General features: G+C 38.7%; 1 protein-coding gene across 6 annotated transcripts in view; it reads left to right on the top strand.

Moving 5' to 3' along the window:
- Positions 1-22,236, top strand: part of LOC127005951 (transmembrane protein 268-like) — a 39,385-nt gene extending 17,149 nt beyond the window's left edge. For 2 of the 6 annotated variants that reach the window (XM_050875403.1, XM_050875404.1), the window contains exons 2-9: positions 7,191-7,360; positions 8,783-9,035; positions 9,356-9,471; positions 9,775-10,008; positions 10,594-10,740; positions 10,986-11,144; positions 15,340-15,529; positions 18,822-22,236. In XM_050875403.1, coding sequence (XP_050731360.1) covers positions 7,193-7,360; positions 8,783-9,035; positions 9,356-9,471; positions 9,775-10,008; positions 10,594-10,740; positions 10,986-11,144; positions 15,340-15,529; positions 18,822-18,910 — 1,356 coding nt within the window. In that variant the 5' untranslated portion in view covers positions 7,191-7,192 and the 3' untranslated portion in view covers positions 18,911-22,236. Of the gene's footprint in view, positions 1-7,190; positions 7,361-8,782; positions 9,036-9,355; positions 9,472-9,774; positions 10,009-10,593; positions 10,741-10,985; positions 11,145-12,350; positions 13,079-15,339; positions 15,530-17,186 lie in introns of those variants that run through there. The other 4 variants (XM_050875405.1, XM_050875407.1, XM_050875408.1 and 1 more) reach the window with 4 other exon arrangements.
- Positions 22,237-22,479: the final 243 nt, after the last annotated feature.

The following is a 22,479-nucleotide window of genomic DNA, read 5'->3' as shown; positions in this document are numbered from 1 at the left end:
GTAGGTCCTCTCTCTCTCTCTCTCTCTCTCTCTCTCTCTCTCTCTCTCTCTCTCGGTAGCAGAAATTTTCATATTATATACTTTATTTATTCTTATTTTTATTTGGTTCTCAATTGTAGTGTTTATATTACTTAATTTCTATGTTATTCTTATTTTCTTCTCAGTAGTAGTTTTCATATTACTTTATTTTTTTTATTTTTTATTATGCTATTGTAACGTTACCATCACCAAATGTTTGTTACTGTTGTTGTTGATGGTGGTGGTGATGGTGGTCGTCGTAGTAGTAGTGGTAGTGATGTTGATGTGGTGGTGGTGAAGGTGTTGATATCCAAGCTATTCACACACCTTTGTTTGGTCTGTATGAAGAGGAGAGGAGGGTAGTGAAGGGGGAGGGAGGAAGAGAACCGCAAGGAAAGAGGGAGGAAGGAAAGGGAGGAAGGGAATGTAGTGAACTTGAGGAGCTGGTGGAGAGGTGATGGTTATTGCATTCTCTCTCTCTCTCTCTCTCTCTCTCTCTCTCTCATGATTTTTACAGCCCCAAATATTTTTTTTTCTTTTTCGAAGTAGATCTCAAAAATCAAAATGGCGCAGATATAACAAGCAAATGAGAGAGAGAGAGAGAGAGAGAGAGAGAGAGAGAGAGAGAGAGAGAGAGAGAGAGAGAGAGAGAGAGAGAGAGAGAGTTTACTACCTTATGATTTAGTGGCCTTGGTATGTTACGAAGCATGTAAACTTATAACGTACGTGACACACACACACACACACACACACACACACACACACACACACTGTTCCCCATGTATGTAATGACAGGATACACACACACACACACACACACACACACACACACACACACACACACATTTCCATAAACACATGCATGATAATTCTGCATACATTTACAGGGATATTATTCTCATCGCAATTTGTGCAAGAGGTCTGGAATTAGATATGCGCTTTGGAGTTGGTTATTGTTGTTGTTGCTGTTGTTATTGTTGTTATTCGTTTTCTTCGTTTACTTTTGCGTCTCCTTCGTCTTCTTTTTCTTCTTCTTTTCTTTTTCCTCCTCTTCTTCTTCTTCTTTTTCTCTTTATTATTATCATTAGTAATAATAGTAGTAGTAGTAGTAGTAGTAGTAGTAGTAGTAGTAGTAGTAGCAATATCATTATTGTTGTTACTACTATTATAAATCAATTAACAAGATAAAAATAAAACCTCACTGCATGATATATTTACGTGTGTGTTTTGAGGCGAAAAATATTCAGAACGGTGTGAAATAGCTTATTATTATTATCTTTATTATTACTACTACTATTAACCTACATACTTAGCAAAAGAGAGCACCCTTAAAAACTCACTGCATATTATTTACGTATGTGTGTTTTGAGGTGAAAATTATATTATGGAACGGTGTGAAATAGCCTATTATTATTATTATTATTATTATTATTATTATTATTATTATTATTATTATTATTATTATTATCAGTATTCTTGCTACTATATTATACATTAACAAAGTAGAGCAATCTTATAAAAATCTGACTGCATATTATTTACGTGTGTGTGTGTGTGTGTGTGTTTTGAGTTGAAAATATAATATAGGACGGCTTGGATTAATAGTTTTGTCAGGGTGAAGATTGAGTTTTTGCATTCCCTGCCAACTCTGCCTCGTCGTAATTTGTTCGGGGAAAGTAAAAAAAACTCGCCTTGCTGAATACTGGGTCACCCTAAACGCGGGAACACGCATTTCTCCAACTGTTTTTCCGCCATCCACGAACTCGCGAAACTTGGAAGCCTATTATAGTTGCATGGCGTCACTGAAACAAAATTTGCGTCTTTTTCTTTCTGTCAGATCTCTATTTTGTCTTTCGTTGTTATATCTAGTTGGGTTTGTTTGTTTATTTATTTTCCTGTGCTTCTTATTGCTCCTGAAAAGTTAGATAATTATAAAGGGTTGAAATAAAATCATCGTCCCATTAAATGATACTGTTGCATTGTAGAGGTCAGAGAATAGATCATTTAGACGTGTAATGGATTGGCTGTCATTAGGTCTGTAGTGACAAATTATATAGTGACAAATCTTTGCTGCCTTGGAAAACAAACAGGACGAAAGAGTAAATAAATAATATAATATAATGATGAATAAATTGGTGATACTACTACTAACTACTTCTACTACTAATACCACTGACACTCCTCCTCCTCCTCCTACTACTACTACTACTACTACTACTAATAATAATAATAATAATAATACCACCTCCTCCTCCTCCTCCTCCTCCTCCTACTACTACTACTACTACTACTACTACTACTACTACTACTACTAATAATAATAATAATAATAATAATAATAATAATAATAATATAAATACGAACTCCCGGCGTAGGTAAGACACACGAGTACTCAGCAATCTGGTTCATCCCTATTAATGTCTCCCACAGCTCTCACGGGAAATTAACTCGAAGAAATAAATAGCATAAGCATATTTCCGTTGGCTGGGTCGTGTCTGGGGGACAAGACGAAGGCTGTTGTATATTCACACGTGCAAACTCCCTTCCCTCCCTCCTCCCCACCCCGTTCCACAGAGGTCCTCCTCAGTCACGTGCCAGCCTGCCATGTCGTCGACCTCTATACCCGTCCACTTGAGCAACCTCCCGCCTGCCTTCTTCTTTCCTTACGCTTCCTTTTCCTTTTTTCTTGTTTCTTTCCTGCATTTTTTTCTTCCTTCCCTTATTCCTACACTTCTTTTTCCTCTTTACTGCAATCCCTCATCCTCCTCTCCTTCATTCCTTCTTGCACTTCCTTCTTTCATCTCTTCCCATCCTGCAATCTGTCATCCTCCTCTTCTTCTTCACTCCTTTACTACACTTTCTTCGTTTCCTTTCCTACGTGTTGATTCCTCTTTCTCCTCATCTTCATTCACGAGACGGCGGCAGACGCACTTTCCAGCCCACCTTTGCCCAAGACTTGCATTACCTTCCCGGCTACACTCCTCCCTCTCTCATTCCTTCCCACAGTACGTCACCCTTCTCTATTATTTACTATTGCATCCATATTACATGTATTTACACCCTCACGTAGCCCAGTTATTCTTCTCTCATTCATTTCTCCGCTGCCACATCGACCACACCCTCTCTCCGTATCCTGGTCTTCGCTTCTCTCTAAATGCGTCATCCTTCTCGCTTCTTTTACTCATGCACCTATTTTACATATCTTTACACTCTCTCTTTACGCTCTTTCTTATCCCAGTTAGTCTTCTCTCATTCATTCATTCGCTATCACATCGGCCACACCCTCTTTTCGTATCCATTATTTCTTCTTCTTCACTTCTTTTATGTTTTCTCTCTGCTTCCCACATCCCGTTATTCTCTTCGCTCACTCTCTGTATCCTTTTCTTCCCTTCTTATTGCTTCCTCCCACACCTCTTCATTCAATTTTTTTTTTTTCACATCACATACTCACTCTCTTCGTATCTTTCCTTCCTCTTTGCATACATTTCTCTCATACGCTTCGCTGCACCTGTTTTCCTATCTCCCTCTTCAACCTCAATCGTGTTTCTTTTATTTATAGTTTGTCTTCCATTCTCACTACATTTTCTCCTCACTACATTACTCTCTTTCTCCGTGTCTTTAATTCCTCATTGCATACGTTTCTCTCATTCACTTCGTTGCACCTGTTTGCCTGTTTCCATCAACCACCTCATTCGTGTTTCTTATATTTATAGTTTTTCTTCCATTCTCACTACATTTTCTCCTCACTACATTACTCTCTCCGTTTTCCTTCCTCATTGCATACGTTTCTCTCATTCACTTCGTTGCACCTGTTTGCCTGTTTCCATCAACCACCTCATTCGTGCTTCTTATGTTTATAGTTTGTCTCTTCCACTCTCACTGCATTTCCCCGTCTACAAGCTCCAAGCCATTCCTTCCTTTACACTCTTGATCACACAACCTCACTTTCCCTTCCCTTCATCGTTCGTTCACATCTCTCCCCCACCTGCACTCCCTCCCACTCTCTTCCTTCCTCAATTTCCCCACCCACCCACCCACCTGCATCTCTCTTTCTTCCCAACCTGCTTCATCACCTGCCCTCCCATTATCATTTCTCCTCACTCCCTCCTTGTGTGTGTTTTGCGCCCCCTCCTCCTTCACCTCCTTACCTCGCCAACCCCCTCAGTCACGCCTCTAGCCATCGACTCAATGCAACAGAGGGTGGACTGAAAGGGGTTGAAAATCATGTATGTTTTTTTTGTGTGTGTACTTACTTACGTCTGTTGCATTATATTTATTTGGCATGGTTTGAGCTGAGGCGTGAATTTACTGGGTCATATGTAGGCTACCTGCTGGCTGCCTTCCTTTTCAGAGTATATATTGCTCATATTAATCGGTTCACTGCCTCCCCGAATGTGGGTCTTGGTATTTGAGTATTTGTATAGAGGCCATTCCCCTTTTTCGAGTTCACTCCTCTTATTATTCTCTTCATTTTCCTGCAGTGCTCATTCCATCGCCATCTGTCATAACTGTCTTCACGCTACTGTGCTTTTGAACTCGCCAATTAACTGCATGCCTCCACCTCCTTACACGGCTCTCATGCACATGGCTTTCATCTTTATTACAGCCCCGTGATGTCCAACTTAGGATCCTATATGCAACACTTAACCAGTATCTCGCAACTTCGAATCCTTATGCAATGTTTAACCAGTACATATCTCGATGCAAACTTTAACCGGTGAACCTGTAACCGCCTTGAATCATCTATTTCCCTATTCCTACGAGGGGAGTATCAGCACACCTCTCAAGCCAAAACCAATCTGTCTTTCTGCATTTTCCTCTGTCTACGTTTTATTACCGGGAAACCTGTAACTGCCTTCCTTCGTCTGTGTTTCCCTATTCTTTACCTACGAGGAGAGTATTAGAACACCTCTCGAACCAAACTCAATCTGTGTCTTTCTGCATTATCCTCAATCTTCATTTTATCAATCCAGCAAATTACAGCTTTAGTGTGTGTGTGTGGGGGGGGGGGGGGAGTGGTTCCATTGCCTTGACCCCTGTACCGTAATAATGTTTTTTTTTTCTTTTCATTTGCATTCATTGTAGCATAATTATTTTTTATATTGTCAAAAACTAATTGTGATTGTGACGGTAATTACGATAATGAGACAGCCAGTGTTAGTGGTAACAATAACAATAACAGCTGTAATTGATGCTCCACATATCGTGACACACACACACACACACACACACACACACCTTTGAGATGCAACATAATGGCAGGAAACAATTTTACCTGTTGCCATGGGGAACTGGAGGGAGAATGGGAGCCAGCCACGTATACACGAAACACACACACACACACACACACTTGCCAGATACGTATATATGAGTGTTGAGCCAGTTACACTTTTTATAGATAGCAAGAAGCACGATATTTCACAGTTAATCTTTCAACCGTACATTAAACTGCTATGTAGTAATGAGACCTCAATGATGATGTTAATTATCACCACACGGCTCAAGTTTAGATATAAAAAGACCCCTTGTAGTACGTACCTCTACTTGTTTGATGTAATGATATGCCTCTATACTAGGGTGACCAGACGTCCCCGGTTTCCGGGGACAGTCCCCGTTTTCAGTGAACCTGTCCCCGGCTACTGCTGTCCCCGGAAATGTCCCCGGTTTTCACTATGACTGAAAGATCCGAAAAAAAACACGAAAATGTTGATCAAACTATACGTATAGTTGCGCACCGTACTACTCGCACTGTACAGTGCTAAGGTACAGTGTACAGTGTATATATAACTAAGGAAATGATCAACAGCTTTGCACGGCATAATTTGCGAGATTGCCTTCCAAGAACATAAAAATTGCTAATCAATTGAATTCTTATTCAATTTAGGATAAAGAGGGTGAGAAAAATTTTTGAATGCTGGTTTTTAAATGGTAAGGGCAGTGTCCCCATTTTAGTTTTTCAATGACAAAAACACTACATGTTTTGGAGGTTTTTACGCCTCTGAACCGAAAATGTCCCCGTTTTTTGTCTCAGAAATCTGGTCACCTTACTCTACACACTCTCGAAAATATTAATTAATAGGCTACAACTTTTTAATGGCATCCAAAAAAATTACCGTGCGGCCAAGAAGTGGACCAAAATTATCATGCGCGGATCACGTAATAAAAAAAAAACTTATGTAACCGCGCAGACCTTCAATGCATGGCCACTTGCCTCCCAGTCGCCATGTTGCCTTTATGCAGCCCGTACTTCATAATCCTTGATCCTGTCCAGTGCTCCTGCCTGAACACAAGCTTCTGGTGTTTCAAAGTCATTTTCTATGCATTGGTGGTTGGCTTGTGTTCAGTCTAAAGCGATGGGTAAAACGCGTTGAGTGTGTGCAGCAGCAAAGAGGCAAGATGGTATCCGGGTTGCGCATGGCTAAACTCTTTCTATCTTCGGCCCTGACACACACACACACACACACGCACACACACACACACACACACACACACACACACACACACAGCAGTATTAAAACTCGATCCATTTATCATGCGAGCACCAAATGATAAGGTTTTATGTCACCGCGCTTCGCTGTACCAAACGCAATGGCAGCCTCGTGATGGTTGTATGCGCGACAAATGAGAAAAACCGCAAGTGATGGGAGAAATTGACCTCTCTTTTTGGCCACTCATCTATACTTTTTATTACAGGAGGAGCAGTGGTTATTAGGCTTTTCGTTCTCCTTTATTTTTGCCCTTGAGCTGCTTCCTTTACTATAAAAAGAAAAATCAATATGCATTACATTTATTTATATCTGACGTATATGTGCTTTGAGTTTTGGTGCCTACGTTTTTAGAGAATGATAGACATACGGAATTGTGTTACTTGTAATGAGTTTGTATAGGCTCATAATATACTTGCAGGTAGGTTTAGCTTTTCCAGAGTGCTCTTGAAGATTAGTGGTCATGATCGAGTTCGTATAAGTGCTGAGCGAAACACTGTGACCCCTGCACCCTTTCTTGTATACTGTGCTACTGACAGTGTGCAATACTATCAAGGAATGTGAAAATAATTGGGACAGAGAGAGAGAGAGAGAGAGAGAGAGAGAGAGAGAGAGAGAGAGAGAGATTCTTTATGGATATGGATAAACTGATGTTTTGTTTTCTATTGTTTATTTATTATATTTCAGGAATGAATGGCAAGGACCAAGACAGTCCTGGGAGGGGGAACGCTGAATCCCCCACCAAGTCCTGGGTTCAGTTTGAAGAAGAGGAAGGAGGCGTAGAAGGCCAGAAGGATGGCAAGGGCACGCAGGGCTCCCTCAACACGCCGGCTGTCATTGATGCCCAGTCTGTGCAGGTTAGTTGTCAGGGGTCAATGCAAATACTGACACCACTTAACTCTATCATCATGACATGCATTGGATTGGATTGCATAAGTATTGAGCATATGTTATTTGCTTTAGCTTTGTTAGGTTCAGATATGATTACATACTATATATATTTTATGATTCATTGGACATTGAATGAGATGAGATCAAATAATATCAATTAATGCTCTTGTGGTAACAGTTATTGTCAGAAACTGAAGTATTGGTGAAGTATAGATTGTAGTTGGCAAGTTTTCCTTAACTGACTGTAATTGTTTACTTAATTCTTAAGTAGATTCTTCACCTTGCTCATAAAAAATAGTGATAATGATGATGTGGTCGAGAACTTGAAGTTATCTGATAGGTCTGCACATTTCTTGTTTTTACAAGCACAGCCAGCTCTCCAAGATTTGTACCATTGCTTGCCTTTATGCATTATTACAAAGATATGGATCTCCTGAATACTTTTACTAATGATCCAGAACATGAACGTTTATCACGGGCTCTAAAAGGCAGATGGATTGGGGGGAGCACAGGCGAGGACATGGCCATCCCAGACTGGGAGGATGCCACTTTTATTTTAGATATGTATCATATAGGTCAATATATGTAGCTATAACATATCGGTTGGACACCGTAAGACAGTTATAGTTTAAACATTAAAAGCAGTTTAAACTCAATATACATAATTAAGAGTAGTAATGAAAAGATAAAAAGAAAACTACACTTTCATTGTTTAAAGGGATGGTAGTGGAGGATGTGCTTGGATATTCTATTGAGAAAGTATTTATGAACCTGAAGTAGATTACAAATCATTAACTAAATGAGGTCATATTTTTAAAGGGTTTGGCATTGTGGCATTCTTGTTTAATGTGTTGCCTAGTGCAGTCAGTATAGTGTGTGCCATCTACTCCAGCTCAGAGTCAACCCAAGTCTTCCTGATGAACAGCTAGATGTGTTAACTACCACAAAGGTGCTAAGAATACGGCTAGTGGGGATTTCCTCGTGATTAGATAAACCTCCAGAACCTTTCTCTCAGCCACAATAAAACAGCAAGAGACTAATGTGTCACAGACTCTCACATTTAAAAGGTTACTGAATCATGTAAAATGTCACCTAGAAAAAATTTGCAGGAGTCATGAAATAGTGTGGGGCTATAGGCTCCAGAACAAGTCAATTTTTAGGCAGGACACCCACTGCTACATTTTTACAGTTACTCTTCAAAAATGTCTGTAGTTTGTTTATGTATCATGAATCCTCTTGCTGTTGAATGTTTATTATAAAACTTTCATAAGTTTTTCAAAAAAATATGTGAAAAAAAATTTAGATTATTAATTCTGTTCAGGAGAGTTCAGGCATGTACGTACATCATAAGTGGATCTATAGACTAATTTGTGTTATTATTCTCTCAGGTTAGTTTGGAGAACCACAATGCACCACCTGAAAAGAACAGAAACAGCCTAGCCAAGGCTATCTCTGAGCCATCCAATGGCGTACCAAGGCTGCCGGCACCTCCCACGGGGGGCATGGCAGAGTCACGGGTCACCATGTCCCAGCTCAGCCCCTCACAGCTCCACAACGTGCCTCTCAATGAGGCCTCAGCTGGCCCCCCACCATCCCACCGCCCACCACCTGCCTCCCAGCCAGTGGTCAGACAAGGCTTTTGTAAGTTTCTGCTTCTCTGAATGTATTTTATAATGTATACGTTTTAGAACACAGAGCATCTTTACTTTTTCATGAATGAATAATGACTGTTTTCAATACAGTCCCACAAAGTTTGTGCCATTGTGTTTACTTTTACTTGTACCCTCAGTACATTAAAAACTAAGTTATGTTATTTACTTATATAAAAGTTATATATATGCACGTATATACAGTATATTTTATTTCCTTACACAAAACTGCACTTCTCTTTTTGTGTCCTAGTTGCATGTCCACTTCACTTTCTGGTCACTGACATGAAACTTCTTCCCTGTTGTCTTCAGCCAATGGTGATGTGATTGTCACCCTGCTGCCCCAGAACACCTCGCTGCCATGGATCACCCCAGCACAGTTCCGTCCTGAGCTGGTGCCAGAAGAGCTCATGGCACAAGGGTTAACGGTCAGTGGTCCTGTATTCTCTCAGATGTATGGATGTTTAGTTAAAAGATAAGCCATTTAGTTTGCCAGTAACTTGCAAATATCATAATGAGCTACATTTACAAGCTCCTCTGCAGCATCCTATTTTAAAAGAACAGAGGAGGCTTATTTTATATTGTAATGTTACCATTTCAGAAAAAGTTGTCTACAAAAAAATGCACCTAATAGATCAAGTAATAATTTCCCTTGTTAGAACAGTCATAGGAACATTTTTTTGTGTCCTGGTTTAGCACAACTATTTAATGGCACACGTCTGCACACACAGCTAACAGTAGAGGACTACGTGCACATCATGTCCCAGCTGGTGAACGACTACCGCTTCACCCTGTACAACGTGTGCTACAAGCGAGTCCTCATGGCCTGGATCATCATGGGCTTCATTATCCTGCTCTGCATCCTCTTCTCAGGGCTCTCCCAGCTAGCCCTCTTTGGGGCTGGCATTGGCTGGCTCATGGTCAATGCGGCAGCTATATTCTTTTGTATGTGGATCAAAATCAGGGTGAGTGGACACTTAACATACTGTGCTCTCACAGTTTGAGTGTAGTTGGTGTCAGAAAATTTTCATTAAATGCAAATTCATGATCTGTAAGGTAAAAAACTTTAAGGAAAAAAAACAGTTGGTTCCAAGCTGACAGATTCAGACTGATTTTTACCCAATAATTACCCTTTTTTCCTTTGTTCATAAATCTATGCTCTCATTTTGCACCATTTTTGACACTGTAAGAATGCTTTAGTGGTGTAGGGAGTGCTGAACAAATATTTTGAAGATGTGCATCATTAGGTAAATTGTAGTTAATACTTATTGTGTAGCTCACAGAAGTAAAAATGACTTGACATTCAGTATAGAAGTACATGCAGTAGTATAAAGGTTATTGTGTGGATACCAAGTTACAGGGAAACTGTTTGTAGTATTTGATAATGATGCTATGTTGTTATTATTATTATTATTATTATTATTATTATTATTATTATTATTATTATTATTATTATTATTATTATTATTATTATTATTATTATTATTATTATTATTATTATTATTATTATTATTATTATTATTATTATTATTATCATTATCATCACACAGCTTAACAAGTCCCTGGAACAGTGCTTGGCGGAGATCAACATTCAGTTACTTCGCCACAAGATTATCCTTGGGTTGGATGACCGTGGAAAATTGTCGTGTCACAAAGTTAACCTTTGTTTCATCTATTTTGACACTCATGACTGTCTGGTGAGTCCTAAAGTAATACCATTTGGTACTTTTGAGTCCTGTAAGCCTACATTACCAGTCCAGTTGTAGATAAACCTTCATTATCATGCATATATCTGTCTAGCAGCTCAGAAACTGACTAAAAAAATAGTTCAAGAAGCAGGATCAATCTTCACAATTTTCACTGGAAAACTTTCCCATAGACCAACTACACACTAACATTTCTGCAAAAAGTAAAGTTTACTGAGATCTTTTACCTCTCAAAGGCAAAGCTGCAGGAGGTGATGGAAGAGGAGGAGCGGGCAGGGCGAGCAGTGAACAGCGAGGAGGCTGGCAAGCTGCCGTCCCTCCGGCAGCGCATGGACATCGATGACTCTGACATCATCATCACTGGTGCCACAAACACTCGCATCTCCCGGCAACAGGTAATGGTAGTGAAGGGTCAAGTTTGACTCAAGTCACCACTTGCCCACAGCATCTTATTCAGAGCTGTTCAGCTGGTAATGTAGATTCTTCTGTTTTGTACTTTGTTGTTAGGTGTAGCTAGGAGGCTTTGTTATCTTTTCACTACCTGTAAGGCTAATTTTGCTCAAGACTTTATGGAGCCAGATCCATTTTTTGTGGTAGCTGTTATGCTTTTAGCATTGTTATATTCAGTTGAACTATACTGACTGGTAAGTGCACATTTGTGACAAGGTGCAGATTTCCTTAGCAGTCATTAAAATACAAAACTGTGCATGAAATAAAAAATATCATCACCATACTGCAATGGAAATACATGTGCTTCAGTGTCTGGCCTTGGTTGTTCTTTAGAATTGTTTCCTTGTCTCTCTATCAGCATATGAATTAAAGCACAGCAATGTATCTAATATGACTGTTGCATGTTTGTACTGTTTTGTATGTAATGTACAATGACTGTTTTATTATTTTATTATTCATTGATTTTAACCCCCCACCCTCCATCCTGCTTCTGTGGGAAGTAGGTGATGGGGATGATAAGGCTGATGATGATGACTAATTTCAGTTTAGTTTTTATACCTATAGCTTTCACATTTACTTTGTTAAGTTTGACGACCTGTATGTTGCATGTGTACAAATAATTTCCTCTCAAGCAGAGCATTCTTTGAATCTGGAAGAAGATAGATTCTTTTAAGATTTTAGATTCAGTTGACAAACTAAGATTATTTGCTATAGACAAAAATGCTGTTTTCTCCTTCATCTTTAATAAGACGGCAATAGAATAAGTGTCTACATCTCTAAAGACTCATTTTCACCTGAACAGGAAATCCTGAGGGTTTGTCTAAATTTCAACATTATATAATTTGCAGAAAAGCATAACAGTCTAGAGATATGATATACTTTGACCGACATCTTCTCTTGGTTACTAAGATGAGTTGGTTCTGTGGACTGAGCTGCCTTTGAAGCAATGCTACTACTCAAATTTTGTAAAATATTTAGCCATATTTCATGTACAGTTATGGAAAGAATCTCAAAATAGCCTTTTAAGATACCTGGATATGAGAACTTGAGAACTTCCAGATTTAAAAGGTCAGTCCTGCACATTAGAGTCTTGGTACTTTATATTAGTTCCAAGCAGTATATGCTGCATGGAAGTATTGCACATGTTACAGGAGCGCGCCAACCTGCTGCTGACCCGATATAGCCAGCGCTGGGCTAAGGACTACCTGCGCAAGCGGCTAGATTGGGCCTTTGATGCCCAAGCACGCATGGAGGGCTTGGCTCCCCCAGTCTCTCCTCGCCATCTAACCACTGCCCGCTGCCCCTGCCAGTATATTGAAGAGCACCTGTTTGTTAAATTATCCCACCACCAGCGCCAACAGTCCTCCTCACACTGTTCCTGCCTCTCACGCTTCTGTCAGGATGCTGACCTGTGACACTCCCCTTGCCACTAAAGATCCTACACAGGCACACACTGCCTGACAGACACCACACTAGTACACACCACTACACATCACACTATTACACACCACTACACATCACACAACACAACAGTACCATGCCACACCACACTATACGTACACTCTTCAATATACTTCCCCCAAATATTATATAGGAAACAAATAATTTAGTGAGGTTTTAATCTCCTATGTGATGCGATGTAACATTCCAGTTCAGGTTAACATAACTATAGGTTGTGGAAGCAGCATAATCATCTTAGTTTGACAACATTATTCACATATTTTAGGAGCAACATAATAGCTACTGATATTTTTAGCATCTTTCATTCTTCTTGAAGTTATTCCTCTATCTCTAAAACTGTCCTGCCTAACCTGCTTATGTAATAGACATCTGTGTGTCAAACATGTAGGTCAGTACATATCATGATTCTTGCTATCTACTTATATGTAGTTTATTTTCCTATGCTTATTCATAAGACTTTCCCTACACTGTGTTCAATAGGGATGAAATGCATGCTGATACTAAGGAATGGACAAAAGGCTGCAAATATCTCATTGATAAATGGTAGATTGTTCTTGTAATTGTATGTGCAAATTCGTCTGCCACACATTAATTTTTACACAGAACTAAAAAGAATCTCTTGCCCAAAGCCAGCCTTTCTTATGTCATCAGCAGTGTCTTGTAGCTCAGTTATGTATGACAGGATAGACTGGGTGGTATACAAATATTTGTTGACATTTTAATTTTAGATCATTCATATGGATTACTTAACTGCATTGCTTTAATTGTAACATTTACAAATTTGCTTAGTTGGAGTGCATACTTGAAGCTTGTATGAACTTAAAGAACGTAGTTTGATTGATGTTTTTAATGATTTTAATGTCTTGTCTTCCCATTTAAAAAATTTGCATACATGTATCTGTGTATGTATCCATCCACCTTAAGATAATCACTGACACTTTTAGATGCAGGCACTTTTCTTCAGTAAAGAGAGGATCTAACATTGCACGCCTGGTGGTCAGGGCTCACAGGGGCAGGAGGCAGGAGGAGGTTAGATGGCTGGAAGTTGACTGTTGTACTTGCAATGAACCGGTCAATCTTTAACTGACCCTTATCAAAATTCTTCAGTAACTTTTATGAACCTTAAATCCATAAAATTTTGCTTAATGCCAAGACTTTACCAGTAATTTTGTTTGGAAATCATCCTAGAGTACTAATGAGGGAGTGGTGTTGGTGGTGGTGGGAAGTTAGTGGCTTTAGATCCAGCCACAGTGCAAGGAGATTCTTTCCTTGCTTCAAACAAGTGCTCATGTACATGCACGTGCTCCTTGGCCCAGAATTGTCTGCTGAGTGGTATCAGGTTTGTATCGTAAAAATGGTTCTTTGTCTTAGTTACTGTTATTCTCCACCTTCATGACTGATTTTTATACTTAGTGACCATTCTTATAACAAATCACATACACTTAGGCTTGTCTCATTCATTCATCCCCTGACTTCCAAGGTCTATGTCGCTGTCAGGTGATCTTTGGAACCTGGGAGTGGTGCCTGATGCCAGGGGAGACGTTGTTATCAACTCCTCATCCTTGGGCCTGGTCTCTTGATCCAACAAATTTTGCTTGGACTTTCCCTTCTTCATCTCTCTCTCTTCCTCTGCCCTCTACTATAGCCCATTTTTTCATAAGATAGAGATATTCAGAGAGGAGAGGCAAACCCCATGTTCTGCCATTAACAGTCTAAGAGTAACACAAGAATGGTGAGCCCCTCCCTCTATTGCCCTCACACTTCTCATGGTGGCCTTGAGGAGCTAAATACCCAAGACTACCACCTCCCTTTCCTCTCCATGAACTCCTCCTTCCCTTGCCCTTACACTACTCATGGTCATGGTAGCCTTGAGGAGCTAAATACCCAAGACTACCACCCCCTTTTCCTCCCCATGGCCATATCCTCCTCTACCACTCCCCCTTTTCTAACCTTAATATTCTGCTCTGTATCCACCCTTCCCCACTATGGCTCATTCCTTATCCTCATGTTATTCCTGTTATTTTAAGTTCCTCCAAGTCTGACACCCCCTCAGCCCTTATATTGTTGCTTTGTCAAACACATTCCCACCCATACCACACACCACTGTCTCTTTCCCCCACCCCCACCGTTTACTCCACCTCACCACAGTTCCACATGACCATTGGTGTCTGAAGCATTACAGTTTCCTTCTCATTAACTTACTTATTTATTCATCATCTTAAGTCTTTTCTTGCCTTGCAGCTCTTTCTGTCAATAACTGTTGGCATTAATTTCTAAGTGATAACATAATTGCCCTTAAATTGAATCACTGAATTGAATCTTTATTTGTTCATCTATACATCATGTATAATTATTGTGTAACTTTCAGATCATGGATTGTATATGTGCTATCACCTTCTCGCCTGTATAACATAAAGCATTCTACCATCCCAACATATTGTTCAGGTCTCTTATTCCTGTAACTCCTGTCCTGTGCTCTCTCTCTCCTTTCTTGGCATGTAATTTTGTCATCCCCATAACCCCATTCTACAAACATACTTACCTATGAGTCACCCATTTTCCTATTCCTGATACTTCCATCACCAAGATTCTTATATCCAGCTTTATTGCTGACTTCTATGTGCAGAACAGGAAAACATTCAAATATCATCTAAGATTGAGTGCAGCGTCCTGTTACAGGATCGTGCCCGGTTGCTGCTGGCCCGCTACAGCCAGCGGTGGGTGAAGGCTGTGTCACGGGGGGCCCTGGCAATCACTGGTGCAGAAGGTACCTCGACTCCTAATTCCTCTCACGTGGCACCGCGCCACGCTCTCTCCCGACAGTGTCCTTGTCAGTACATTGAGGACCACCTGCATTATAAGCCTCAAGGTTTGTGTCATCTTCTGTGCACATTTTGTGTACTGCCAAACTTCAATTAGATCTTGAAACAGATTTAGCCTTCAGTCCAGTCACTTCAAGCACACACTGTGTTACTAACTGTTTCTGGCCACTAACTCCACTGTGCAACAACAACATCAGCTTGGTGGTCTCCGGGGCTATTACTTGAGAGCTTCTGGTGCTTTGGTCTGGACTGCCTGCCATGGCACACACCTCTGTGGCATTACAATTTATTGCATAATTCAGTGCACAGATGTATGTCACATGGCAAACTAATCTAGTTGGGTCTTTTGATTGCCTCATTTTCTATATATTTTATTGTTATTTATAAGTCAAATTACTTGTGCTTTCCCAGAGTGGACTTCAGTGAGAGACATTGTTGTCTGCAGTTTGATTATTGCATTTCTCTGATGTTTCAATCAGTGTTGTGCTTGTTAAATTTCTGCATTGCATAAATATATAATGTGACCCAATTTTTCAAATGTCGTTTTCAGTAAAAACTGTCAACTCCACATGGTAAAAAGTCACTTTTATCCCCCAACCATGTTTTTATTAAGTGCCAACACTTATCATTAGCTTAGGGTTAAGTCACCACCACCCAACGCATGGGTTGGTTGTCCTGATTGGAAGGAAATGTAACATATCTACTTGAACATCAGCCATGAGCTGGTAAACATAGTCTGTTGCTTTCTAAACTACTTCAGGTTTGGAATAACCAAACCAAATGTACTTTCTTAGTAAATGAAACATCATTGCTATACCTGAGGTAACACCTCCTTGTCAGCCCAAAAAAAACTTCAGCTTGAGAAAGGCTTTTTGGGGGTCAGTAGTAAATACAAAGTCCAATGTAGAGGGATCTTTGAGGGCTCTTACTTTATATGTTGCATAAGCAAATCATCCAATGCAAGTTTGAGTAACATTTCCCCAAGACTCCTCATTCCCTCTTGCTTCTAAGTCTTCCCAGTTTACTTCTTTACCCCATATATTTGTAGACAAACATGGCAGTAGCCAGCTGAGGGTGGTCCTGGCTTAGGCAGCTCTGCTGAAAAGCTGTTTAACATGGGTCAGGGAGGTAAAGTTTTCTTGTCTTTGTTTTATTTGATAAATGGGTGAGTGTTGTACACCAAGTTAGGAAGTTTAGTGAAGAATTAATAGATGAAGTCACAGTGGATACAATAATCTAGCACAGGGATTTTTGGCAAGTGAAGAATTAATTATCTATCTTTGTCAGTGAACGTGATCGTCTAAACACACCTGGAAGTAAGATACAAACACCTACAACAATTTTAAAAGGGGATGTTTGCTTTTTTTCTTGAGATATCCACAACCCATCCCTAAAATGGTTTTAAAATTTCAAGACAGCATATTAGCATTAGTAAAAACCAAAATGACATTTAAAAAATTTGGCATATGTTTGAGATAAATCATAGACATTGAACATTGTCTGCAGGCTTTAGCTCTTACTGAAGTCTTCCCATTGTGCTCAAGGCCCTTTGAAAGCAGTGAACTTAAATACCTTAAATATTGTATACATAGGCAGGTTACAAACCAACAAGGGATTAACCTTCCATTGTGGATGTGTGTTGTGATATCCTTGTCTCCCTTATCTCCTAATGAAGCTCTCTACTAACGGTTGGCCTCCTTACAGGGTGGTGGTGTTGTTGAAGTGACAACCTTGGTGGAGGAAGGTACTTGGGGCTGGTGCTCGGGCTTGCTTGCTTGTAATTCTAAAATTTCACCCATTTCAGGCCTTTTTTAGCATCTCATGAAATTAGAAAAGTGATGCAACAGTTTGCATTCTTGTTGCTGCATGCCCTTCCTGTGCAGTCGTGTTTAAGGAGAAATTTAGTAGCAAGTAGCTTTAATAACTGTGTTGCAGATTCTTCTGTAGCTGCTGCCATTAAGAATTTCATATGCCTACAGCATCAGGTGTACAGTACTTGCACATTTATTATACATGTATTGGGCCATCCATGAGCACGGCTATTTCAGTATGTTTCTAGTAGAATATTTAACAGTCAGTGATCACTTGATGCATAACAGCATTGCACCCTTCAGCAATGTAATGTAATATATCAACTATAATAGATTTTAATGAAAAATATTATGATACATGTAGAATCTGTTGCAAAATACTCATGACATACTGATATTGAGGAGAAATATATGTATGTGTGTTATGTCTGGATTAGCATGCATGCTATTTGTTTAAATTTTGAGTGTTGAAATATGGGAGTGAGTTATGGGCCTCAGGATTTAGGGAAATGGCATGATAAAGCAATTTGTAGCAGGGATGGAGTGAATTCAAGACTTAGGTATTCAAATGCGAATATGAATACCACTAATTTCTAAGAAAATGAAAACGAATACAAAGAAATACTGTGAATTCAAATGCAAATACAAATACTTCATGAAAGTATTCATAAATACATTAATGGATACATTTCATTAAAAAAAAAATTGTCTCTAACTCAGCACAGCATTGTACTCAAGTAATGCATGAGTGACTTCATGAGCAAAGAATTGTGGCTGGTGGACAACAGAAGACAGCCTCTCACTGACTAGTTAAAGGTACAGTTGGGGGCATACTCTACAGCTGCACATGGCCTTGGTGCTCATTTATGTCACACTGGCCTCAGCCTGTGGTGGGAAGTGCCCATTACTCCAGGACACAGGGCCAGTACAGGCATATCTCAACTGTCCACACTTCGTACCATCTGGTACCTTTGTGTACCAGACACTGAGCGAGCAGCACTTTGATTTCTAATAAGATTTAGAAGATAGATACAAGTAAACCTAAACAATGTACCTATTTCTAATATACCAAATACGCACACTCCATCCCTGGTTTGTAATTTACGTTGTAACGTAGCTAATGCTGTAAGACGTTTAAAGGTGTAAATAGAGTAATCAGATGGTTTCACAGATTATCATACAATGAGTATTTATTGTTTATAGTTGTTAATATATTCTATACTTGCATTCCAATATGATGAATATTGCATGACAAATATTAAAAATCCGGTTGGTTGGTTCTGCATGCAAAATCAACCCTTAATCTTAACCAACATGCATGAGGCATTGATTGGCAAACAGTACTGGTTCACCACTGGTTGTTCAGGTGTGTGTGTTTTTGTGTTCGGATGGATACAAAAGTTTATAGTACAAAGGAAGATTTAAAAAAAAATGTTTAAGAGATGCTTTATCTGCTGCATACATACTCTCAAGACTTGATTGAAGGGCTCCCACACTGACTAGTCCATCTCTTAACTTGCCATTTTAGGTTGTTATGCTCTGTGTGACTTGTGGCAGCAGGGGGGCCGCTCCACCACCACCGCTGCCCCCCCAGCCACCGGCTGTAATCTCGCCTGAAATCTCCTTGGCCTGAGGGTTAGCTGAAATGATAACTGTGTGAAACTTATATTGATGTAAACAAGTTTTCCTCATCAAAACAAAGTTTCATATACTGTTTGTTATAAATTTGTATACGTAAGACCGAGTAGTACATTTTTAGAAAAGGAAAGAAAAACTGCAATGCAACATTATATAATACACATATTAACATTTCATTTTCATATTAAGAGAGGTGGTTTGATCCTTCAGACAATGAAGTTACTGGAAATCAGATATTACTGCTAACAGAGAGCAATGATGAAGACAGTGTACTGAGTAAAAGCCACACACTTCCCTCCACTCACACTCATGATAATTCAAGAAGAATTTAGTATTAGACTCTAATTTTAAATGCCAGTTTTGGTAATACATTTCTCAGTTACTGAAAAAAATGATAATTGATATATCAGTGTGGTTTAGGTAATGTTTGATTTATATAAAAAGGTTGGTGTGTTGTGATATTGTGTACATTTTGAAGAGTTTCATTGGCCATAAAAATATGTAGCCTTGATATTTGTGAACAACAAAAGAAGTTTCTTAAAATATTCATAATGATGAAACAAAAGAAAAATGTTTCAAGAATTCCTATGAATTACAAATAATTATACAAGATAATAATATAGGCACTGTAAAATATCAAATGTTCTGAAATGCCTGAATGTTAGTAATTTCTAGGAGATATTACTAACTTTGGGATTAAACCAGATTTCCGGTTATTCTCCTCTTTCATTCATCTTCAAAATAATAATTCCGATAAGTAGAATTTTACAAAGAAACTCTTGAAATATGTACATATGAGTATGTTATTTTTCACCACATCTTGTAAATGATCTAGAAGACTGACTGACTGACTTGGGTAAAGTAGTTTCTTTTATAGCTAAACCTGTGAAATGTTTCTCTGTCTCAATGCTGCATTGTTAGCAGTAAGTGCACACTATCAAGGGTGGAAGGGCCTGTGTCTCTTGCTAAGATTAATCTTCATTCTCTTCTGGTCTCCGTGCACATTTTCCCTTGGGAATGTCCTCTCTTTCTTGCTCTCATCTGAGTATTCACTTGCAGATAAATGTAAGTAAACTACACAAGCCTAATGTCATTTTCTATAGCTAATTCAGCCTGTGATGCAATTTGTCTTTGAAAAATACATATATTAATGTAAGGAAATGTCAAATGCATCTGGGAAATGGGTTAAAAATTGCATTATTTTTTTTAGTCAACCATAGTTGAAATAATGTAATGACATTGAGTTTTCATTGCCTAATTGAAAAATATCCTCGTACAGTCATACTACAATAAAACCTGTTTGCAGTAATTACTCCTTTCCCCAGATGTTTGCATTATTTGTTTCTAAGTATTCCCTAACTTCCTGTGTGAATGTTGTTTGTTTTCAGGAGAGTGTCTGATATGTGAACAAATGGGCAAGATGATGGAGTATTATTCTTCAGTTTAGCATGAATATGGACGAACCTTGGACACTACAGCCAGGGGAAAATGGATATGTCAGTGTCATGATACAGATTAATTGTATATCACACTTTAATGCAATTTGAAATATTCAGTATTACACAAATTCCATGAGTTTCTAAAAGACAAACCTTGTCTTAGAGTTTCATGACTTACAGTTTCTTAATTATATATAAGGGAAAACAAGATGTCATTTACTGCAATACATATACTATTTATTTTACTAAAGAAATATAGATTCCTGCCTTGCTGTAATCATATTTATTTATTTTATTATTATTAGTTTTTAATAATAACTTCATGCATGATCTGATGTTCATCATTGTGCAGGAACCCTCCAAAAAACAAAGTGCTCATGAATTTTTATCATTAATTGTAAAATTTTGTATTAGTAGAAGCAATCAATCCATTTATATTAGTTCTTGTCCACACTATCTTTTAAAAGAAATGTATGTTTGCTGACCCATGAGCAGAAGGTATTGTGATGATTTTGGATAAAGGCCGGAAAGCTGAGGACTTGACTGTATGAGCCTCCTGTGTTTCATCATTACATCACTTAATTGTCAAAAGAATGAGTAGTCTCTAATATTAGATAATCTTACACAATAACACAACATATTATACTAGCATCTCAGTGTCTCAGGAGGATTTTCATTCTACCGGATGCCACCTAGCTTGGACAATTGCCGTTACAATTATGTAGGAGCTTCTACATGTTTTCTTGACTGGTTATTATTAAAATTTTATTCCAGATGTGAATATTTACCAAATGTTTAATATAGTTTAGGATAATTTGTTGTTATGACGCATGTTCTGACATCCAGTTGTTGTATGAAGTTTTATCATTGTGAAGTTTTATCATTGTTTCATTTATGTATTAAATATTAAATTATTTGACTTTAATGCAATAACCATCATTATATTCTGCTGTAACATAATGACTTTAAATAGTTTGTGTGTGTGTCTGTGTGCATGCATGCTTGTGTGTGTGTGTGTGTGTGTGTGTATTTACCTAGTTGTAATTTTTACAAGGCCTGGGCTGTGTGTGTGTGTGTGTGTGTGTGTGTGTGTGTGTGTGTGTGTGTGTGTCCCCTTATTTGCATGCATGCAGACATATAATTTCTTAGAATTCTCCTTTTCATTTTTTGTTTGAAATAATTGGGAAGATCCTTTTATGCATTGGATATGTTATTAACCTAAATACATGTTTATAATCTTTACATTTACTATGAACATACAAAACTTTATTTTTTTAAAGATAGCGTTTCTTACAAGGGGTTGTGGAGTTGAGGTGTTTAATGTGTGTGTGTGTGTGTGTGTGTGTGTGTGTGTGTGTGATTGTAGCCTTCAATCACTTTGATCCGTCCAATAAGTGTAATGGCCTTTAGGGTTTTGTACAAGCGGTGCATAGATGTAGTGTTCATAGTGTTCACCTGCATAAGGAGCATCCCAGTTCTCACCCTCCACGTCAGCACTGGACCTTGTCACTGGGCAGGCCCCTCGGGGGTGGACTGGCTTCACCTGCTATGTTGAGCTGCCTTAAGTCTAGTACAAGATTGTTGTGCCACACGTGTAAGCCTTGAGATGTGTTGACTCTCCTATGTACCTAACTTTTCCCAGTTCTAAAATTGTCATATTAGATGATATTTTTCTAGATCATTTCCATTGTAATACTACATGAAGATAGATACTGCTATTATTCAGTCCTGTTAGATATGACATATAGACTCATGTTATTTTCAGTGATTATATTTGCATTCATGAGTTATGTTGGTGCCAGCCCAATTCTTGTAACATTGTACATGCTTTATAAATATCAATACATTTTAGTTGGCAAATTGAAACTTGTATTTTCTTGAGCCCAGTGTTTATTATACCCAAGGAGTTTAGAGAAGATATACTCTAGAATCCTTGATTATACCCCTAGTTACGAATTTCAGCACAAGAGAGAGGTTCACCATGTAGATGTATTTCCTATCTTTTTTATTAACAGAGAGAACATAGACCCAGTTGTTAGTCTTTGTCCTTTGACTAGTGGAGGACTTGAAGCCAACTGCTGCAGATGTTTAATATGGTGATAAAAAATG

The sequence above is a fragment of the Eriocheir sinensis genome, chromosome 31 (genome assembly GCF_024679095.1).
Source record: "Eriocheir sinensis breed Jianghai 21 chromosome 31, ASM2467909v1, whole genome shotgun sequence".
Taxonomy (NCBI): domain Eukaryota; kingdom Metazoa; phylum Arthropoda; class Malacostraca; order Decapoda; family Varunidae; genus Eriocheir; species Eriocheir sinensis.
This window is presented reverse-complemented; position numbering and strand designations above follow the sequence as displayed.